At 48.2% G+C, this 22052-nt stretch overlaps 4 protein-coding genes across 4 annotated transcripts; all 4 read left to right on the forward strand.

The window, feature by feature from the left end:
• Positions 1-3882: 3882 nt before the first annotated feature.
• VFPPC_16678 (hypothetical protein) lies at positions 3883-4362 on the forward strand (the record flags this gene model as incomplete). Its single annotated transcript, XM_018294431.1, has 1 exon — positions 3883-4362. The coding sequence occupies one exon, from the start codon at positions 3883-3885 to the stop codon at positions 4360-4362; it is 480 nt and encodes a 159-aa protein (XP_018138738.1).
• Positions 4363-4789: 427 nt separating this feature from the next.
• VFPPC_01969 (hypothetical protein) lies at positions 4790-6996 on the forward strand (the record flags this gene model as incomplete). Its single annotated transcript, XM_018281701.1, has 5 exons — positions 4790-5172; positions 5232-5541; positions 5590-5906; positions 5956-6306; positions 6369-6996. 5 exons carry the CDS (start codon positions 4790-4792, stop codon positions 6994-6996), a joined length of 1989 nt encoding a protein of 662 aa, XP_018138739.1.
• A 2380-nt stretch (positions 6997-9376) lies between these two features.
• Positions 9377-11260, forward strand: VFPPC_01970 (transposase; the record flags this gene model as incomplete). Its single annotated transcript, XM_018281702.1, has 1 exon — positions 9377-11260. The coding sequence occupies one exon, from the start codon at positions 9377-9379 to the stop codon at positions 11258-11260; it is 1884 nt and encodes a 627-aa protein (XP_018138740.1).
• Positions 11261-14368: 3108 nt separating this feature from the next.
• VFPPC_01972 (restless-like transposase) lies at positions 14369-16480 on the forward strand (the record flags this gene model as incomplete). Its single annotated transcript, XM_018281704.2, has 1 exon — positions 14369-16480. The coding sequence occupies one exon, from the start codon at positions 14369-14371 to the stop codon at positions 16478-16480; it is 2112 nt and encodes a 703-aa protein (XP_018138742.2).
• Positions 16481-22052: the final 5572 nt, after the last annotated feature.

Raw genomic sequence — 22052 nt, forward strand, 5'->3', positions numbered from 1 at the left:
AGGCATGAGAATCGCGAACAGTGAATGAACAAGCCCACATGTCTTTCAATCGTCGCAAGTAGGACTGGTCGAGAGCAGACACATTGGCCTTCTGAATATGACTATCACGCTTGGAATTTGATCGAGGTATTGGAGGTCTTGCTTGTTCAAACTCTCATTGCAGATTTGTATTACCTCTGTCCATTTTTCCTGCGGTAGGCTGGAGGATGTCATCTTGGTGTGTGCAGCCTCAAGAGCTGACTCCAAATCTCATATCATGTAGACCCTTGTTGAAGAGTATGGCGAAAGGAACTCAGTGCGAGATGCAAGTTTGGGCCAGGAGGACCTAACAGGTTGTCTGGAGTCACCACGCATACCACGCCATAAACTATGAGTAGGCGCTACCAGGCCTGAAGCCAAGGGCAGTCGCTGGGGCACACCCGCATTGATCAGGCTCTTGCCATAACCTACTGTAGTGGCCATCCTGTCTATTCTCCTGCGCCTGTCCTTTCGTTACGCCTACACAGACAGGATTCCTCCTTAGCAATGCCACGGCAAATCCCGTGTGCTGGTGTCGTCATTACCATCGAATCTGACAACATAATGGTTCAGCTATTAGTAGAATCTTTAAAAACCTTCATTAATCACGAAATATGGCTCTGTAAAGGGAAATTATTTGCAGTATGGACAAACTAGACTCAAACGAAATGGAGCTTCTTATTCGCCACGCTGAAGCGCAACACAGTTATTTCCGCGGATTTTCGCAACGAGACTCGCCCTTGACTCCGGTCGGTATTGAATAGGCAATATCTGAGGTGAACGCCTTCCCAGAGTCTGGCTTATCCGCCGTTCTCCCTTGTCTTCGCACCCTAAAGTCGCTCTACAAACTTCATAAGGGTTATTTTCAGACCTTGATTTAAGGTTGACATGTTGTTTGTGTGGAGAAAATTGCGATCTAATAGTTGAAGGAAGGTTGGCTTGGTTTTGTGTCTCACTCGCTATGCTGTCTCACTCGCTATGCTGTCTCACTCGCTATGCTGTCTCACTCGCTATGCTGTCTCACTCGCTATGCACTTACGTTACTGGTTCCAGCTATCTGGCATTAGTGTCCCGCAGATTTCACGAAAATATGTGGCGCCTTACTTTTCTGCCGCTATTAAGGTTTAGCAAGCATGTACACTATACTCGGGCCACACCGCTGTGCACTCAAGTCTGGTGCTATATTTGGGGCTCGTGAGCTCGCACCATCTAATGATAATGCTACCAGGCATGTAACGACAAAGATAATTACCCCACGAATAGAAAATAGATGCCAGACAACTCCGAGATCACATAAGATCGAGTATAACGACAGCGAAGGTGCCAATTCTGCTGAACGAGAACTATCTGAGGAGCAAGAACCCACTAAGAGCTGCCCTATATTCACAAAAGACACCTTTTGCCAGTTTTGGCGGCTGTTGTTAGCGTTGTATCAACATCGGTGTTTCCATGAGCTGCAATTCAGGTAGGCGGGAGGCTAGGGTTATTTAAGATGGAATATAGTTATAGAGGCTATTGAGACAGCTAGTTGCATCGCCTTTTCTGGGAAGGATTTATTAGAAAGGCGGAATTGGAGATGTCAGAAGCTGAAAAATACATGACTCTGTATCAAAGTGCTGCCTCCCAGGCCCGGACCCATCACAAGCGAGATTGTCACTAAATTACTTCTTAAGCTCGCAAGCTCCCTTTTCTTTTTTTCTGTTTTCTCTCTCTTCTTTAGCTTCAGTTACTTATGTATAGTCATCCTACCTAGTCGTCAATGTACTCGCCTGGACCGTCATATTGGTGTACTAGTGAAGTGTCTAATCCATTCCTCTCATACTGAAATTCCTTTGTCACAAAGTACGCTAGTCCGACAGTCATCAGGATATCAGCTGCGTCTCACGCCCACTTACTACTTGCGAGGCGTGCACACCTAGACCCGGGGCCTGGGAGACAGCAACACTCTTGGGGTTCAGCAAGTCCAGCAGGTGGCTCACTTCAACGGTGAGAGCTGGGGGTTGACCCTGAAGGCAAGGAACTCTCCATGCGTACGTCGTTCGCAGGATCAGGCACGTATGCTCTCGAGGGACGAAACAGAGTCTGTTGTGTGGTCCACATGTACCAATCCTGCTCAGAGTAGGGGACTTGCTTGCAGCCCCAGAATCCGAAAACCCAGAACAGTCTAGGCCCATTTAGAGGTGAACCGGCATGCACCGTTCCAGTTCGCCTACCACTTGCTCTGGTCTCGACCAACAACGAACAAAAGAGGGGCGCAATCTTGGTCGCCAATATCACACGCTAATGCGAGACCCTGCATTTACGGTTGGATGAGCACATCACTCCTGATCGAACTCTCTCCGTATATCATGGGTTCCACGGCAGCATCGCTATAGCACCCAATCGTGGCATGAACAAATCCGGCATGTGGTCCGAGGCTGATAAGATTGTATAACTAAATATATTCTCTCAGTCGTGTACAACATGCACAGTATCGGAACACACAAAGTCTAATATCTGTGACTCGTTTGGTGGCTTTCGATCTACGTCTTAACAGAACCTCTGGTGGTACTCAGTCGACTGCGAGTTCGGAGGCAAGTTATAGACTGACAGTAGCCAACAAGGCAATACCAGCTCATATGTTCTCGAGCAAGGCAACCCAAGGGACATGGTGTATGTAAGCGTCAAATTCAACGCTTACCGATGAGTTTTTATTGACTCTCTTTGTAGCCGGATAAGAATATCAGCTGCTTCCAGCCCGTACTGTACGAAAAAAATGTTGTCCCCGGCTCTAATTCTTTGATAGAGTTCCTCCGACGTTTCACGATCTGAGTTCTTTAGAAGACAGATAATATGCTCATACGTCTTGAGCCTTCGAAGCAAGTTATCATGCGACCTTTGTAGTGCTTGTTGGTAAGACTCCCCGTCTTGGACGTCCCTATAATGGCATTTCACTCCTCGGCGAATACAACTGCTGCAAGAAACCCTCTCACCGGAGCACTGGAAATGATTTGGCATTGTCAGCAATTCAAATTTGCAAACAACATCTTGGCGGCTGCGCACAAATTACCTTTGATTTCGATCTCCGACAAGGCTCGCATGCAACAGGGGTGGCTCTCCGCTTGCGCCTTAATGGTTTCTCAGTCATGCTTGCTTCGGAAGTTAATAATGGCCCGTCTCGAGGCAATAATCGCGGGAGACTAGAGCTTGTCGTCCTGCCTAAGTTCCACGGCATTGCCTAAATGCAAAGAGCCAAACCGTGGTGGTTTCAATCAATAGAGTTAACGTGCATGTGTAATTTAGTATCGTACGGAGAGTAGTTACTATATGGCAGCAACATATATATCATATCTGCTGCCTCAAACAGGGCGATGTGCCCAGTATCTGTGCGGTCTCTCATGCGTCTCTCTGGTTCGCCTCATTTGTGTGTTGTCACCTTCGCACCCGTGAATCGGCGCATGGAGCTTACTCCGGTGTGTGCATCTAAGCCAAGAGTCTAGACTGCAGGAATGGCGTGAGTGAAGGTCCAACCTCTCAATATTCGGAATCACTGGGCAATCTAGACCCAACGCCTTCTGTTACAACATCGGGTAGCTAATGTGACCGCTGGTTCAAGCCAGTTGTGGCGCAGGCACCCGTTACGGAGTCACTAGTGTTGGTGCTTTTAGCTGCACTCCGGCGTATCTTTCCTAATGCTAAAGTGGGGATTCAAGATCTAGATCGAAAGGGAATTGCAATTTTGGTGGAATGGGACAGTAAGCCATTCAGCCACCCAGCAAATAAAGGCCTCAGTCATGGTACCATTGCTATTGGGAGCTCCATGGACCTGTTTATATAGTTCTTCGAATAGCTTTCAGTTAGTCCCTTCTCCTTAAATCAAACAAAATGCAGGGGAGGAACAGAATGTTGCGCCCTGCGCCAATCCGTCCAACCAACCAGCCAGCCGCAGAACCAACAACCGAAACGAGGGCGCAGGTAGCAAGCTACTACTGCAAACAGCAGGAGCTCAGAACAGCGCGCCAAAAGCATCGGAGAAAGGTGTTTAAGGTGGTCCGGAGAGGCTACTTCGAGAAGGAAGACGATGAGAAGTTGCGAAACCAGCTACAAGGCATCCATATTTCTACCAAAATGCAACGAAACGCTGACATTCCACCGGAGCGCCACCGCCTTGCCGCCATTTTAGGTGATTTTGATGACGATTTATCTGAGAAGCAAGTTGTGGAGAGGAAAGTCGACGCCATTAACGCTGTGGTTGCCTATTCGTCTAATTGCATTAACGCAATAGCAAAAACGCATCATGTACCGGCTAAAGAGGCCAGTTTGGCATTCGCAGGCCACAACACTGGCGCAAGAATAATGATCTAGATTTGCCAATCCAACTTCGCATTGAGGTGGCGTCAGCTTTGTCAACCCACCCACAGGGCCAACATGCTAGGCTCAACTGTTGGGCCGCGGCATGAGCCTCAGACCAAGCATGGCATGTTCGCACGTTTGTGCTGAACTGAGGGAACGCCTGTAAATTAGCCGCTAGGAAATTGGCAGCATCAAGCACCAGCTTGTTATTATTCCCAGAACAATCAACTCCCCAGCTTGTAAGAGGAAGCGATGTGCGGTAACCGTCGCTTGCAACTCCTGTAGAAACAGAAAAACTGCTGTGAGATACTGTAAAGTAACATGGAGAGATGGTTCTAATGACGATTATTAGTGCGACGGTAAACGACCGGTATGTACACCATGCTTCAGACGTGGCATTGTATGCACATACGCCACCGATTCTGCGAACGAAACACATATGGCGGCTTTGGAAAGACAGAACAAGGTTTTAGAGTCAAATAAAGATGAACTATTAGAGATATTGGACCTTCTGAAGTCCGACTCGGATGAAAGATCAATGGCTTTGCTTCTCAAGTTGAAGGCATCCACTGAGACAGATATTTCGGCTCTTTGGGACTTGTTGAAGAGAGATGTGACAACAGAAGATGGGAGTATTTTGGACCACCTTTGCGTAACAAGTACCAGTGATGTGCCGTCACAATCGAGTTCCGAGTTCAACCTTATACTTCGCCATCCAGTAGCATATCCGGCTTTAGCTCCGGTTGATTTGCCTTCGAAACTTCTACGCCCTTCGCCGATTCGATTAGCGAAGGCATATCGTGGCGAAAACGAGCTTTTTGGGTATGTATATCTTTCTCAGCCCAAGATATGTGCTTATGCCGTCTCTAAACGCCCTGCAGATCCATCCCGCAAGGCCCTCAGCCTGTTCCAATACCAAGCTCACAAACGCCTGCGGATCCTTCCACGGTGATCCCGGGAAAAAGTCCACTGTCCTACTGCGATGACCGGCTGGCGAGTTTAAAGATCATTCAATGGACTTCAGTACCTGTGACTGATGAATTCGCTGCTGGTGCCATATCTCTCTTTCTTAAAACAGATCACCCAATTCTTGGGTTATTTGATGCGGAGCTCTTCATAAACGACCTAGTCGAGCCATGTCTTCGATTTTGCTCACCACTCTTAGTGAATTCTCTTCTATACTGGGCTTGTGTAAATATATTCCCAGAGTCCTCTAAGTACAGAATTTGACGTTAATAGCAAGCTTATGCGGCGTTCGACCCGCGAGCTATTGCATACAGTGACGCGTTCTTCATTGAGGCCGATAATCTCTGGTCCCTCGAATGGCGAAGTGATTCACTCAATGCGGTCGCCGCTTCCCAGTTTTTGAGCTTAGGTTCAGTCTACTACGGCAAGGATGGGGGAGTGCCGTATTTGAACCAAGGAATCCAGATGGCGCAGCGTATGAAGCTCTTTGGAGTGCCAGATACTGCCACATCGCAGACTGTACATGCACAACCACAAGAATGGACACGAGCCATGTCACACACGGCCTGGGGGGCCTATAACTGGACTACGTTAGTCTCGAGCGTTCTTGGGGATCACATTAGCTAAGACGCAGACCAGGATGCGATGCATACAGTTTCAGGAGCAGGATCAGTCAATTCGCTATCCACCCAGATTGGCAATTCCTGGATTGAGAAGTAGTGGCCTTGAATCCGACAGCACGACCGAGCAGATTCCTTCGCAACCCGCCCCTTACTTTACGGGGCCAACTTTCCCGGCTTTATGTGAACTTTGGTCCATTGCAAGTCAGTGGATTCTGGAATATTATAAGGATGGAGGCAGCGAGATTGTCAGTAGAATATCTCAGGAGTATGCTGAATCCATGTATCAGAAACTTTTGAGCTGGTCGGACAAGCTACCTAACGAAATAGCTCGTGGCGACGAAAGCACTGATCACAGCGCCACAATGCAGTATGTATCCCCCAAGATGGTATTATTTCCAACTACACTAGTGTTGAACTAATATTGAACAGCATCTGGCTGCACATTTTAATTCTAAGCATATTCCGACCGTTCGCTACATCAGCACAAAGAGTCGCTCCGAAGATTAACACCACGCAGTTTTGGCCCATGGGCCCATTCATGGCATCAGTAAAACAGTTGAAACACCTAGTTCGGATCTTCGATTGCAGGTATCCTTCCTCTAGCCGTAGCATTTTGTGGCATGTTGCTTTGCTACAGGTCGCTAATGTTATGGTGAACATGGTAGGCGACCCTGACAGTCTTGCATATTTTCTACTCTGCATCTCATGTTATCGAGATCTCTATCCTTCTTACCGCGTTGTTTACTCCATTGTAAAGGGATTACTTTCAATGGCACGCCAAAGGGGCGTTATATCTGGCTCAACAGCCGCATCATTGTTTGAACAAATGCAGAATACCGGCAAGCACCACATGGCACTAGATAGTATCCGAGCTGCATTTGTGGTTGATTTGGACCTGGCTCTTACAAATACTAGCTCCTCCCAGGTGGACGCACTTGCCGACGACTTTGACACTATGGCTATGTTTGACGCGCTGACCGTTTCTACGGATTACATTGCCATCTCATCTGCTGACACACCTAGCCACAGTCCGCTAGACCTAGCAGATGGAAGTTAATGCCGCACGAGAAATCAGCAGGAAACAAGTACCCTACTCTCATACATGTTCTAATTTAGACCGGATACTCACTATGCACATATTAGTTGGGAATGCGTGGCGGCACTCACATGCGGTCGTCTGTATCTGCAACCGCTCCCCCCTTCTTTCCCTTTTCACCAAATAAAAAAAGAAGAGGGTCGCAGATTTAAATTTAACAAACCTGGACTATTTCTGATACCTGTTGCCCGTGTTCATGGCCTCTCTCACAGACCCTCATGAAAAGTAGCGGACGAACCGGAAGAAATACCCCATCGTAATGGAGTTTGAGCGAATGGGAATTCTGTAGAATCCATCTATGCTATTCAAAGGCTTGGTGAAGTCGAAAGAACCGACGATGACATATCCAATCAAGGTACCGTCCCTGTGACAGCAAATTGCTTAGTCGTGTATAACTAATTTGACAGAGTTCGACGTGCTGTTTAAGAGCTGGGAATACGTCCCGGGTTGGTGGAATGGCCAAGACTTTGCGATTCGATTGGCATATTTACTTCTCAAAACAAACAAAGAAGCTAGCAGGACTTTAGTTGCCCTTGAAAGAGAATTTAGGCAGCTGATATTCGAGAAAACAGCCGACGTCCGCGACCGGAATGTGGACCTCTTCGCCCAATTGAAGGCTCTTGATATGTGTGACCGCAGGGGATTCGTCTGCTGGCTAACCAATATGTGGAAACTCCACAGAAGGATACCAGATCTTGAACCGTTCCACCGAGAATTATGCGACGGCTGGGGATGGATGGAAGAGAGGATATCGCCCCTTGCAGTGCCTGGGATGTGTATCCCTGGGTGACGGTGAAGGCGCCCTTACGATGACGGCTTGGATGAATTCTGGTGTACTGCTTGTGGCTGGCGCTCGCTGTAGCTGCTGCACTATATTTGTGCGACTGCTGGAGAGTGGGCGTTCGGGGAGTATGGACTAATGGAGGCGAAATGTCTGGTTCTAAAATCCGTGTCCATGTTATCCCATGTCGAGTAATCCATAGTCACGGAGAATCGTTTAATGCTAGTTCCCACGAAGATACAGATTGAAGAAACTGGTTGCCAAGGTAAATAATTGTGACAGGAAACAGTGTTTTAATTAACCCATAATGTTGTTGAACGCGGGGTCTGAGCCGTACGCCAGCGTGGGCTCCGTCGCATGGACGGTGTCTTAACCCGCAGGAGGAAAAAGTAAAGGGACAGAGACGCCACCATGACCTGTAGCTACTAGGAATCTCTCCATCATCTATAAAGCGAATGCCTGGCACTCATGATCACCGTCTCTTTCAAACTGCTGCCTATGACTCCAGGACACTACGCGATACCTGCCCAGGGCTCCGTCGCCACCTACCCAGTATATAAACACGCATTGTAAGCTTCACAAGATAAGTGTTTGCTTTCCTTCGCAAGGCAAGCGCCCTGCTTCTCAGGCTCTCAAGCTCGTTCCTCAAGGCATTGGCGGACCCCGTAGGGGACCGGTCTCCTGTCCGGTCGCCAACATTCAGCCACAGCGCAGCCACCAAGCCTCCGACATCGTGACCAGAGCATTTGATGATGAATATTACGGTTCTGGCTGTCAGTGAAGCAAGCTCATGAAGAATTCCTGATGCGAAGAGAAAAGATCCTATGTGACTCCAAAATTGCTCACTTCTAAGTCTCAATCTGTTTCAGGCTCTTCGATACTTTATTCAAGGATCGAATTATAGATCAATGGACGTTGAATCTGGAGGGATGCGAAAGCCCGACATATATGGTCGCATTATGTTCCGATCGACAAGAGACACGGAACTGAAATAGTAGATTAGGAGCTGCGTATGCGTATTTTCTCTTCCTTCAGGAATCTGTTCTCTTGACTTCTTAACCTTCCTTTCGTCCGAGCTTTTACCCCTCATAATTCCTTTTTCCGGCTATGTTTTCTCTCATGATTACCGATGCGATGTGTCGTCAATTACAAGTCCGGTCGCAGAGTCGACGGAGGGTTACTTATCAACTAACATAGGTCACTTGAAAATTGTTTGAGGGTAGCGCATGGATGTACCGTCCTACACTCCTCTTGATAGCATGTGCACAAAGAGAACAAAAGATGAAATACGGTGCCCTCAGAGACCATCCATCAGAATTTAGTGTTGCTGACTATGACGTGCCCTCCAGGCTTTGCTGAATCCAGTGAAACGCTACCCATCGATTCAGCAGATGAATCAAATAGCGACTCCGATGAGTGTAACGATAATCACGACACTGAGGAGTGGAATGGTCAGCCTGGGGCGTGGACTTTCCGTCTGACTCCCCGCTTCTAACGGCAAGTTATAAGTCCGTTGACACGCTCTTCGACACACTGAAAGAGTTTTGTATTAGGAATCGGATGGGCCTGGTCGCAATAAGGAGCCAAAAGAACAAGGCAAAGACACAAACGGTCAAATACGAGCTTGTCTGTGACAAGAGCCGGTATTATAAGCCCAGAGAATCCACTGCCCAATTGCGGAAGACGAATACAACAAAGGTGGCCGCCAGCTGCCCGTTCAAAGTAATCGTTCAGTCCCTCCAGCCTAATAATTTTGAATGGTCCCTGAGAGTTGTTAGCTCCGTCCATCGAGACCACGCGCCATCGCAAAATCTTACTGAGTACTATCACTGGCGGAAGTTATCGGACGACCAGATGGATTTTCTGGAGTGTCTTTGTCTTGACAAGACAATCTCCTCTCGGTCTATATATAAGCAGCTCCGTCAAAAGTGGCCTCAGGTTGCTGTTCGAAGGAGAGATATTTATAACTGGCGATGGAAAGTCATCCAAACCAAACGTCAAGGATACGGCCCTACTAATGACTTTGTACGGACGCTCACTGAGTCCAAGAAAATCTGGATTTGGGGGCTAGATTGGATTAAGGACGAGTTCCGCTTTCGGAATGCTGCTTGGGGATACCATCAAGGTGGGAAAATGTGGCAGCAATTTTCTGCATGCCTCCAAATTGATGCTACATACAAGACCAACTGCTATAAAATGCCTTTGGTTACTGCTGTGACCGTATCATCTGAGAAGACTTCCATGCCAATATGTTATGGCCTTCTGAATAATGAGCGGCTTGCTAGTTATGTGTGGTTCCTCCAACAGCTATTGAGATTCCAACGGGCGGGCAACATCGACCCACCAAAGGTTATTATCACAGACAAGGACGACCAGTTGCGTGCTGCAGCACGGCAAATCTTCCCCGAAGCGCAACTCCAACTATGCATTTTTCACATCAACAGCAATGTAGTGCTATCCATCAAGAAGTGGTGGAGGAAACCTGATGATTCCGAGACAGATGAGGATGATGAAGATGCGGAAAATGCCGATATCCGAGACATGGAACGGAGAAACACCAACATGAAAGACATGAAGGATGCCAAACTGGAGCCTCTTCCTAAGCGGGTATTAAATACACGTGCGGGTTTATACCTGCTCTGGAGATATATGGTGTTTAGCAGGTCGGAGGATGAGTTCAATAAAGCCTGGTCCCAGCTTCAAGAGACATTCCAACATCAGGAGCGGATTTTGAGGTACCTTAAGGACACATATTTGCCTTTGAAGAAAGAGTGGGCTTGCTGCTATACTCGCCATTATAGAAACTTCGGTTTTCTTACGACAGCACCAGCAGAGTCAAATCATCATTCTTTGAAGACCTACCACTTATCCCTCCAGTCCGACCTCCCTGATGTGGAAGAAGCAGCAGCTAGTCAAACAAGGGACAAACGCCAGCTGTACAAAGGCAAAATACAGCAAGCGAATAACACCATTCGAAATCAGTTCTCAGGGAGAGAATGGCTTGGCCAGCTGCCTCTAAGGGTTACTCGCTGGGCTCTAGACCAGCTGAACAGGATCCACATGTATATGGAGTCAAGTCAGGTTCTGAAAAAGCCGTTATCAGCTTGTACAGGCTCTACCAAGGCCCAATACGGCTTACCCTGTGCTCGTAGACTCTTGGAGTTGGCTTGTCATGACGAGCCACTAAAGAAGGAGGACTTAGATCGGTTTTGGCACATCAAGCGTTCTCGAGAAATTGACGACCCTCTTCTACAGGTACAACGCCCACCAATGGGAATACCCAAAGGTCGACCACGAAACGGCGAACCATTTGGCAACGAGCATGCAACTTCTCGTCATCAACTTGCTCCCCAAAGCACAACACGAAGCGGTGTTCAGAGATCTGCACGTCGTAGCTACTCAATTCGAGCTTGGGAGAAGTCTCGACGAGGAGGATGCAACTGACTTACAAGACCAACAAAAACATCCCCATAAACGTATGAAGATTGCGGATGCTGTAACAACTCGAGTTACTCGTCAACAGGCAAAGAGGCAAAGAGGCAAAGAGCCAGGTACAGTCCAACTAAACAGCACAATCTTCCAAAAACAGTGAAGGATTGTGACATAAACGGCTCTCCGCCATCCAAAGCAAAGGGAAATGAAAAGGTTGGCGATATTATTATAGTAGCAACGGATTAGAAACCCGCCTAAACGAGGCGAGAATTGCAATGGTAGCATGTAATTACCTTACTGCAGACTTTGACAGCACAAATTCGATCGGGGCATTATCGGAGACAGGCTGTGGCTGAATATGGGGGGGTGCGTCCGGATAGAGATTTGGGTGCGTCCAAATAGAGACTGTCAACCTGAAACTGCACCTGGCAGATGTTTGGAGCCGTAGGAGCTGCGTGTCAATCTATTTTGAGGCTAGCCCTCCAACATGCAATGATATCACCTAGTTCAATACCTACCCCTTCTGAGTCAACATCTAATTCCTTTTCACCCAATAATTTGAGCTGCCGGCCATGAGTAGGGACAACAAACCCAAGAGGAATATCGTCATTCTCCCTTCCATTTACGTTCAGGTTGCTAAAATATGGCGCCGAGTCGGAGGGTAGCCGCACGTCTAATTGATTCGCAACAGCCACCAGCCCTTCAAGCAGGAGTTCTGACAATGGATATGCCGTCACCTGATGAAGAATTTGGCAACCCCGCCAAAGGGTTCGTTCCGCGGATGATGACGTGCTAACAAGACCGATGAGGGTTATGGTGCATGTGTAGGCGAAAAGGAGGGCAGTCAGGGAGCTTTGGCGATGGGAAGGGTACTGAGTCAGATGTCGATCAACATGCTTTATGATGCTTTGGCAGTGTTGGACGCAAACATTGTTGGGACTATCCAGAGAGGAGTGCATTTGAGTATGCCAACGTTGCTGGAGTCGCGCGATGTTGGCGGCCACCACGTGGTGATATGCCCTGGAATCTAGTATGAGGTCAAGGTTATTGATTGCAGCACAGCAAGTCACTCACCACAAATGGCAATGCTCGAAGTGGTGCTTCCCTTGGTATTCTTCTTCCTTGGGTAACTTGGATTGGAGCGTCTGCAGCTCACGGTATAGCTGAGCTAGTTGCAAACTGCCAGTTCTGGTTCCATCTTGAAGATCATGTCTTACGTCACAATCCATGGCCTTATTGAAGATTTCGGATAAATCACAAGCATATCCCAGTGCCATATCCTCCTTTTCGTAACCAAGCCGGGCAGGGATTGACTCTCCTGCCTCAAGTTCACTCTGGGAATCATCCTTCATCCCATCGACAAGTCTGAGCGGCCGAGGCAAATCAGGTGTAGGAAAGAGAGATGACCGAAAATACACGGAGGAACAGATGCTGCGATAATGTGAGCGTCGTGACTAAACGATCCAATGACAATGTATAGAACAGCTAGGAGGTCACTAAACTAACCTGTCGAAGCAGAACATGCCCCAAACAGCTTTAGAAATGGCTCGACGGCTGTCAGCTGCATAAGAGGTATTTGAAAGCGCTCGTTTAATGTTTGGCATCATGCGCTCCATCATTTCGTGGCCTGCAGCTCGAAACATGCTTCCCGCCCGGTCTCGTCCCAAACAGCAGCAGTATGAAAACATGACGAAGAGGGCCTGTGCCGTCGAGAGCGAAGCCCGTCCAGCTTCCAAGTCAAGTAGTCGTTTTGCTTCGGTGAAAAAGGCCAGGCCTAGCCCCCGATTGGTTAATGCGTAATGTAACTAGATATTCATGGTTAGTATCACGGACTATCTGCACACCGGCAACGACTCTTACTGCCGTAATGGCGCAAATAGAATTAACTAGCAACAGGGAACAAAACCATCCATTTCGAGGCAGCCAGGGTTGAAAGCAACTCCACTCAATCCACGCAGTGGATCCACTCGTGGATTCCACGTCCACTCCACTGGCAATAATCCTAGTGGATTGGCTAATCCACTGAGTCCACTGGACGATGTCGTGGGTGGATTGGGTGGATTAGGAGAGGAGCAGTTAAGCCCGCTCATACATTTTCGCAGAGTAACCCTAACAGCAACCGATTCCACCGATCCCGCCACCCTGTATCAAAAACACCACGAAGCTTCTGAACAGTGTAATTGTAGAATTCACATAATAAATATAGTACTCTTTGAATATCCTCAATTTTCTGATTCTAATGATACTAGTTTCGATATGCGAGGATAAGGTTTTGCTCAAAAAATCCACCTCATTATGCATATCAGGAGTAGTTCGTCCGTTTTCAAGCTGTAAATCTATATCTCGCAGAGTCCCCTTGCAGCTGGACAACACTGACTACGGATTCACAATACAAGATATTAACCATCCAATAGCCCTTTCCCAGATGATTCGAAAAATGCGCTCGGATTCTTCAATATCCCAATATTACGCGAACAATTGAAGGCGACACAAATCGCGTCGGCCGCGCGACATGGGGCTCGTTAATACTCTAGCCAATGTGGCTCTCGCTACTTGGCGATCCATACAAATTAGACTGGTTGGAAAGTACCTGCAACATCAACAAGATACGGACATATTGAGCCAGGTAGCCGCGTTGGACGCGCTATTCGCGCTGACTTAACCAGACGTTGTTCACCTTTACTTTCACCTCGTTTGCGATTTTTGACATGATGTAAAGACTTTTTTGACTATGATCTCGCCTGAATCCTGCTTCGATGTCTCTGACAGCGGCTTCGGATCGGCACCCGAATTAACGCCCTGCCTGACGCTAAATTCTACTGAGTCGACCTTGACCCCTGTCTCTAGTCGGACAACCCCTGCCCCAGGCGATGAACACTACGAGCGTACGCTGTGGAGGCATTTCCCTGGCTGGACCTTCTCTGAGCGAGCCAGAGAGACGCGTTGCTGGGCCCTGGCAATTTGGATATGACATTCAAAAAGAGGACGAGCGCAGATGGATTTGCCGAGCGTGCATTCGCAAGAATGCCCCAAATCCACGTCATTTTGAAGCTGATGGCATCCAGAACGCGTACAATCAATCATCTTTTCAACCACCACGGGATTCCCGCCCCGCCTGGAATGACGAAAGGAAGCGCTGAAAAAAAGCTGAATTCTAAGGCCAGAAGGGCTACGGGGCAGCGGACCCTGGTGGAATCCATGAAACTTGATCTAAAAGACCCACGTGAACAAGCCATTGCGAATGACTTCATCAAACGCTTCGACAAGGAACACTTCCGGAGGCTTCTGATCGACTGGATCGTGGCCAAGAACCACTCCTTTTCTATTTCTGAAGAGGCAGAACTCCAAGCCATCTTCGATTACTTGAACCCGTCAGTTTCGGCACGTAAAGCCAATATTACCCACACAACGGTTCGAGAAAAGATCGTCGCCGCATTCGAACAACACAAACAGACGGTGATAGATGTCTTATGCAAGGCGCCTGGCCTTATCCACATGTCCTTCGACGGCTGGCGGTCCGGAAATCGACATGCATTATATGGTATATGTTGCTTCTATAGGGACGAAAACAACAAGCCTTGTAAGATTACGCTAGGGCTTCCCGAAGTCAGCGCCAAGCACACAGGGCCAAATATCGCCGCCGAAATTCTCGACGTAATTGAATCGTACCAGATCCAACACAAGATTGGCTATTTCACGCTTGACAACGCGAAAAACAATGACACCGCTATGGAGATTATTGGTGCAGAGCTCGGCTTCGTAGGGTCCCGCAGGCGAGGGCACTGTTTTGGGCATATATTGAACATCTCCGCCAAAGCCATTCTATTTGGCCACAATGCTGATGCTTTTGAGCGGCGGGTATCAGGGGGAGAACCTCTTACTGAAGCAGAACACTTGATCTGGCGTAAGAAGGGGCCAGCAGGCAAATTACACAATCTTGTGGTAGCTATCCACAGGTCTGACTTGTTGACTGGGATGCTTCGCAGCATTCAACGAGAAGCTTTCGCCAAGTCGTCCGACCCCAAACTTAACGCCAGAAAGCCGTTGGACGTGATTTTGGACAACGAAACGAGATGGTTGTCACAATTATACATGATACGACGAGCTCTACTTCTTCGTGACTATATCGAGCGACTTATTGCCCACCATCGAATCGAATTCGAGCAACAACACAAGACTAAGAGGGGTGGCCTTAGGAAGTCACTCGCATTGCCCTTTATTTGCCAGCCAGAGAACCAGCTATCCGAAAAGGACTGGGAAGTGGTCGAGATATTTGCGCAGGTCCTTACTTACTACGAGGCCACGATCAAAATGCTCGAAGGCGACGGCCAGATCCGCAAGCGGAAGCGTGGGTGGACTGGGTCATATGGCAATATTTGGGACGTTATCCAAGGCTTTGAATCCCTTCTCGAGCAGCTTGAACGCTTCAAGGATATCGCGAAGGGCTTTCCTGATCCTGAACATTTCAGGGTCAACATCAATTTGGGCTGGCAGAAGTTGAATGAATACTACGGGATGTTGAGCGAGACGCCAATATACTACACTGGCCTTGCGCTCCACCCAGCGTACCGATGGAAATGGTTTGAGCGCAACTGGGCTGACCGTCCTGAGTGGATTGACGAGGCGAAAAGAATTGTTCACGATGTCTGGCGTTTTGAGTATCGGGAGGCCACGTTGCCTGGAGAGGAGCCAATAGCTGTTGAGCCGTCTCTGAAGCAGCGGAAGACTTCGGACAATCCGTTCCAAGAATATCTCAAACGAAACCGCTACACATCGCCAGAAGCAGGCCAGGATGGCCTCACGCCAGTCGAAGATGAATACCTCCATTGGATTACGTACTGCGAAAGTGGCGATGGCTCCATCAACGATCCTCTGGCTTACTGGCATGAGAAGCGCTGCAAGTATCCAAACTTATCGCGAATGGCGCTTGACTATCTCACGATACAACCAATGTCTGCTGAGTGTGAGCGTCTTTTCTCCGCAGCAGGTCGGATGGTGAGCCCTCTGCGCCACCAACTTGAAGCCCAGATTATCGGGATGTGCCAGGTATTGCGGTCATGGCTGAGAGCGGGCATTATTAATGACTTAGATCCCTTCTTTATTTCGGTAAACGAAGAACAAGTCGATATGGAATTGGCTCAGATGTCTGGACAACAGCTAGAAGAATGGGCAACAAAGTGGCTTACTCAGATGGAAAGTGTCCAAGAGGAGATGGAAGCTAGTTGGAGATAAGTCCGACTCGGAAGTTGGAACAAGGAAGACGGGTGGCCGAGCCTCCGGGGATACCTTCGCTGGCGCTCTGCCAATCCACTCCCAATTCACCCAATCCACCCAATCCACAATAGCTTCCAGTGGATCCACTATGCTGAGATAGTCAGTGGATTATGATCTGTCCACTACACTCGAGCACCCAGTGGATTGAGTGGAGTTGCTTTCAACCCTGGAGGCAGCTGAGGTTTCGCTTGCATGTTTCTCAAAAACATGCCTCTGTCAACAAAAGACAAAAGAAACCCCAGGTCGTTTTCAAAGAATATGTTAATTAGATTTTGCACGGTGTGGTCGTCGGTAACGGTAGTCCATGGCGAGTCAGGAAGCTGCTGCATTTGGCTGGGGCACTGAGCACCTAGATCCCGTGGTTCCACAGCGGTGTCATCCCCGGCCGCGGGTGAAGTTTCGCGGAGGAGGAGATCGCCAGCTTTAACGAGGCGGACCACATCCAAGGGATCAGGAGTTTCTCTTATGCGTCTTAGGATCTCCACTGCTTCGCTCCATGATCTCGCCTGTAAATACGTATAGAGTCCGCGAAGCTGTCCCTCAACTTCCCGTCTGGAAGAAGCACGGGTCTGATTCGCTTCAGCGTCGTATTCGCATGTAATATTTCTGGTGCTGCACCGATTGCAGGCGGGTCGGTCGCCGCTGCACTAGAAACATGAACTTTCAACATAATGTTAGTATTAATATAGTTTGAGGGATGGCTAACCTTTGTTTTCGCCCTTTGGCAAGCTGAGCATGCGACTGGAACACGACTCGTGCGTCCACCTTCTGGGGAGACAGGGCTGCTGGAATCTCTGCCAGGCTGGGCTGGCAATATAGGTCGGAACCGCAAAGTCATGACTGTTTCCCAGCGCGCGAGATGTTCTAAAAGAAGAATCGCGAGCAGCGAAGAAGGATTCGCGAGAAAACGTCGTACACCCTACTTGTCATCCTTCTTTTCTTCTCCCTACCTGACTGGTTAGGTGCTGCCAAAGCGGCGGGCTTGCTGAGGTTCCGCCTTTATTTTGCAATAGTCGGCCTCCGCTGTGGTATTAATATAGTCACAAAAATGAATAGAGATTAATTACGTATGATCACTTCATAAGATCTCTGGGGAGGGTTATGTGGTCTTCGCTTCTGACAATGTTGTTCTGTGGCATAGTTTACTGTATCATACTTGTAGAAATCATGCCTCGTCCAATGTTGTGGGGTGGCATGGAAGCCAAAGACCCTCCAATCTCTACTCCCCGAGATTGTGGCTCAAACTCAAACTCCATTGCTGTACAGGCATACTTACAGTGCAGAACATACTGTGCCCTTCTCGTCAGGTCATCCCAGTCGCTTTGAGCGTAGGTTGTATAAACATGCAGGTATTCTTAACACAGCCTGAAGAGAACGCTTCTCGCAAAGTTAACTCGACTAATCCAAAGACTCATCATACTTCTTGGTCCTCTTCATTCGGCTCTCGGCCGGTTCTTCCTCATTTCCCCTTTTAATCCACAAACCATTTCCCGAATGCTGAGTAGTCTCTAGAGAATCCTTAAGACTTTTTTTCTCCGGACTTGACTTGCTTCTCACTAGGTGGAAGCCCGAACCAACCATTGGCTTCCTTCAACGCGTCTTCAGCCGAGTTCTTATGATCCAAGACATAGGACATGATCTGTGCCGTGCTAAATTTGAGCTCTGGGATCTTCTTAGCAAAATCTGCCGCATGCCGCAAGCCTGCTCAGTTCCGAAACTTTCTCGTCGTCAACGGCGTTATGATGTTTTTCAGACCCGAACACGAAGCCGAACAAGTCTCTGGTCACGTATATACCGAACATGACTTCAGCCAGGCACTTGAGGCGGTTGCCAATGGGAAGTCTATCCGGAAGGCCTCGATGGAGTGGGGCATTCCTAGAGCCACTCTCTTCAACCGCATGTATGGCCGGGAATGTAGAAAGGATGCATTTTCTTCCCTTCAGAGGCTTTCCCAGACGCAAGAAAATAAACTTACCGAATGGATTATAATCCAGGACGCTCTAGGCCTCCCTCCCACACACTCGCGATCAGACAGCTCGCGCAGCGGGTGGGAATATGCTTAAGGCCCTGCCTACCGGACTTGCACTGCATTTAGAAATGGTATCGAAAACATATTCTAGGTTGGGGATAGATATACACACCCAAGTAGTGCGTTTCCATTACAGTTACTTTCGCTAACCGAATCGGCAATGGGTGTAGAAGCTTTGAGGGCAAATCGACCTGAGCCAGAGCAGGATATGCTACTGGATGACGAAGCATGAGATTGAACTCGACACTCGATTGCGAAGGTGCACCTGCACTGTTTGTTACGCCAAGTTGATCCAGGATACTCCCGTCTCCTGCTGTCACATCTTGCTTCAACCGTTCCAGAAGAGTGGTAGTATCGGTCTCATTGGATGCCTTCAACTTGCGAACTACAGTCATTGATCTTTCATCTGAATCAGACTTCAGAAGGTCTAAAATCTCTAATAACGCATATTCATTTGGTCTTAAAGCCCCGTTCTGTCTCTTTAAGGCCTCCATGTATGTTTCTTTGGCGGATTTAGTAACGTAGGCGCATGCAGTCATCAGAACTATCTCTCGCTACTAGCTTACTACTCTATCTTACAGCAGATTTTCGGTTTCTGCAGAAATTGCAGGCGACGCTTACTCCGCTTCGCTTCCTCTTTTGCGTGCTGGATTCGGCTGTCATCTCTGCGTGTGGCTCGTCCAGTGACCTGATTGGCGCAGGGAGCAATGTTCTCTTTCTCCTCTGCATATTTGTTTGGCGTAAGGAAGATGAACGACTTAAACGGTGTTTGACGACGAACGATATGGAATCTTATAAGTTCCAACTGTTACAATGCTATGGCTCAAGTGTGTCTTTGTTGGTGGCCTGATATAGCAATTGCGTCAGTCTTGGGGTTCGAAGGTAAATTGTGGGTCAGTGCCTTACTCCTTTGCGACTTAGTGAATGCTCGATCCCAAATCCACTTTGACAGTACAGGTAGGGTGATCATCACAGTTCATTGCATTGGTCAATTAAGAAAGAGCACGCAGGTGGCATTGGAAAAGACGCAGCCACCACGCCGCTACTAACCAATTCCTGCAAGACCTTTCCAAAGGCACCTGGTGCTACGGTGTTTCGGTGGTAGCTGCTCCACAAAAGAGCTGCTTTCGGGACGCGCCTTGGTGCCCATGTAACAGCCGTCGACTCCGTCTCAGCTGGCGAAACAAGGTTGCCTTTTCATCAGCATTCACGGTTTCACCGCGGCAATCTCCAGTGTCAAGTTGGCACCTTTCACAAATTCTCAGGATGACGAGATTCTCACAGGCCTCTCCACATCCCACGAGATAGTAATTCATATTCCAAAACTCAACCTCAAGTCACATTGCCGTTTAATTGTCAGTAACCGCTGACAAGACAGTCAGCTTCCAGCGACTTGGGCAAAAAGTCGGACCACTCTCCGCGAAACTGGCTACTTCAAATACTGGAAGCTCAATCGATAATAGAAACCACCAGATTATGTATGAGCCGGCGGTCTCAACAAGTTAGGTGACATGGTTGTTAAAGTGGGCTGATCAGTGCATTCATCCCGGTCCAGCACCGAACTAGCTGGTCGGATCGGCCATTCAAAACCGGTCACCGGCGCCAATATGAGCTTGGTGTTGGGTCTAAACTACCGAGTAATTGTCGATGGCTCTAACAGGCTGCCAGTATGTCTGAGACTATTACAGGGGGTGTACAGACTACTTATTCATTGTGTTCAACGTATTGACATTCACGCCCAGTATGTTTATTGACGAATATCCTGCGATAAGCGTACATGAGGTGAGCATCATATAGCGTACCTAAGCTGGGAAGTCGCCCATGGAGACAGCGGATGTATGTCATGTTAATGATACCCTCGCTTGTCAGATTTCTGTAGAGACATTTAATGACGAGGATACAGATGATGTTTATTAATTTCTGGTGTTGGACGCTTTTATTCGTATGATTTTTGTATTGAGGTAGTTTAGTTGTCTGACTCGCTAGGCTTTCGTCGTCAGCAGTTTAGTCGTATTTGTAGCGGATTTGTTGTCCCAGCCCTTACCTCCTTTAAAACGGTTGGTATGTACTAAGGTGCCTGGTGGCTCCAATACACGGCACAAAGGCTTCGGTCTAGATCGTTCCGAAATGTGATATGCTCCCGCCTGATTGGTGCCGACCGCCTAGCGACGGCATCATAAAGATTCAGGTGCGCAGGGAACTGCCCACCATCAAGTCCCTATTTCAACGTCTACATCGCCGATTCTTTTTATTATGCCTACCATGACTTCGTATACACCAGTCCATAACTCTTGATCATCATCGTGTTGTATTGGGTGTATTTGGTATGCTAATGAAACGTTAAATGGCTTTCCGAACATTAAAACCCACCGTCTCCAGAAATCCCACCGCAGCTCGTGCTATTTCTTCTGCTGTACAAGCTTGCCATGATTGTCGAAGGTTGAAGATAAAGGTTGTCCAGGTCTCTATCATGTATTATTCTTACTTTTGCTAACACTTGTAGCGCAATCAGTGCGATGGTAGGTGGCCCAAGTGCTCAATATGCACAACCAGGAACCGAACCTGCGGATACCTTGGCCAAGAGGGTCAGAGTCGAGCGACCGCTATCAGGTCTCGGCTTGAGTCTTTGGAAGAGTTTGCGGCTTCTTTGAGAACGAGTAGTCCAGAGAAGCTCGGCATGATTTTAAAAGGCATACGAAATGACCGCTCGACCGGAGTTATTCATGGTCTTGCAAGTCGGGCAAATGCGCCTGACAGGCAGGATCAACACTACAATTTATTGATCCTAGCCAACAAATCAGTACCCGACTTCCGTCTGTTACTTCCGGAAGCTTCGCTTGTAATGCGAGCAATAGACTCATTTTTTTGCTCCAGCAGCAAATTATTCCACGTCTTTTCGGAAGATTATGTATTGCAATGCTATAGCACCATCTTTGATGAGCCGCAGGCGCCTTCCGAAAGCTTGAAGGCCAAGGTCTGTTGTCTTGCGGCAGTTGCTGCTGTAGGGGCACAATGCTCACGTGATGCGATTAGCAAGGAAGTCGAGCTAGGCTTGTGCAACCTTGCTAGACACTTCCTGGAGGCTGCCATGGAGCACAAACCATTTCATACTATCAAGGTGTGCGCTCTCTTGGCTCGATATAATATTATGAATAAGGAGATAGTTTCTCTCAGTTATGTTGGTAAGTAGCTTCAGTTCTTGATCCGGTACACTACGATGCTAATACGGACTCCACTTAAAGAGACTGGATTAAGTATGTGCCACATCTATGGCATAAACAGCAGAGCCTTGCGACCTGATTATATACCCAGTGTGGAGTGGTCTGATCTTCGGAAGACGTGGCGAACTTTGATATTCTTCTCGAGGTAAGCAAATAGCAAGCTTCTATGACATAAGTGGCCGTCTCTAACCACATACCCCGCGCAGTTGGCTCTCGTCGACGCTTGGGTGCATCTCTGGGAGTGCCTGGTCGGCTGAGAAAAGAGTCGTAAGCAATTACT

The sequence above is a fragment of the Pochonia chlamydosporia genome, chromosome 1 (genome assembly GCF_001653235.2).
Source record: "Pochonia chlamydosporia 170 chromosome 1, whole genome shotgun sequence".
Taxonomy (NCBI): Eukaryota; Fungi; Ascomycota; class Sordariomycetes; order Hypocreales; family Clavicipitaceae; genus Pochonia; species Pochonia chlamydosporia.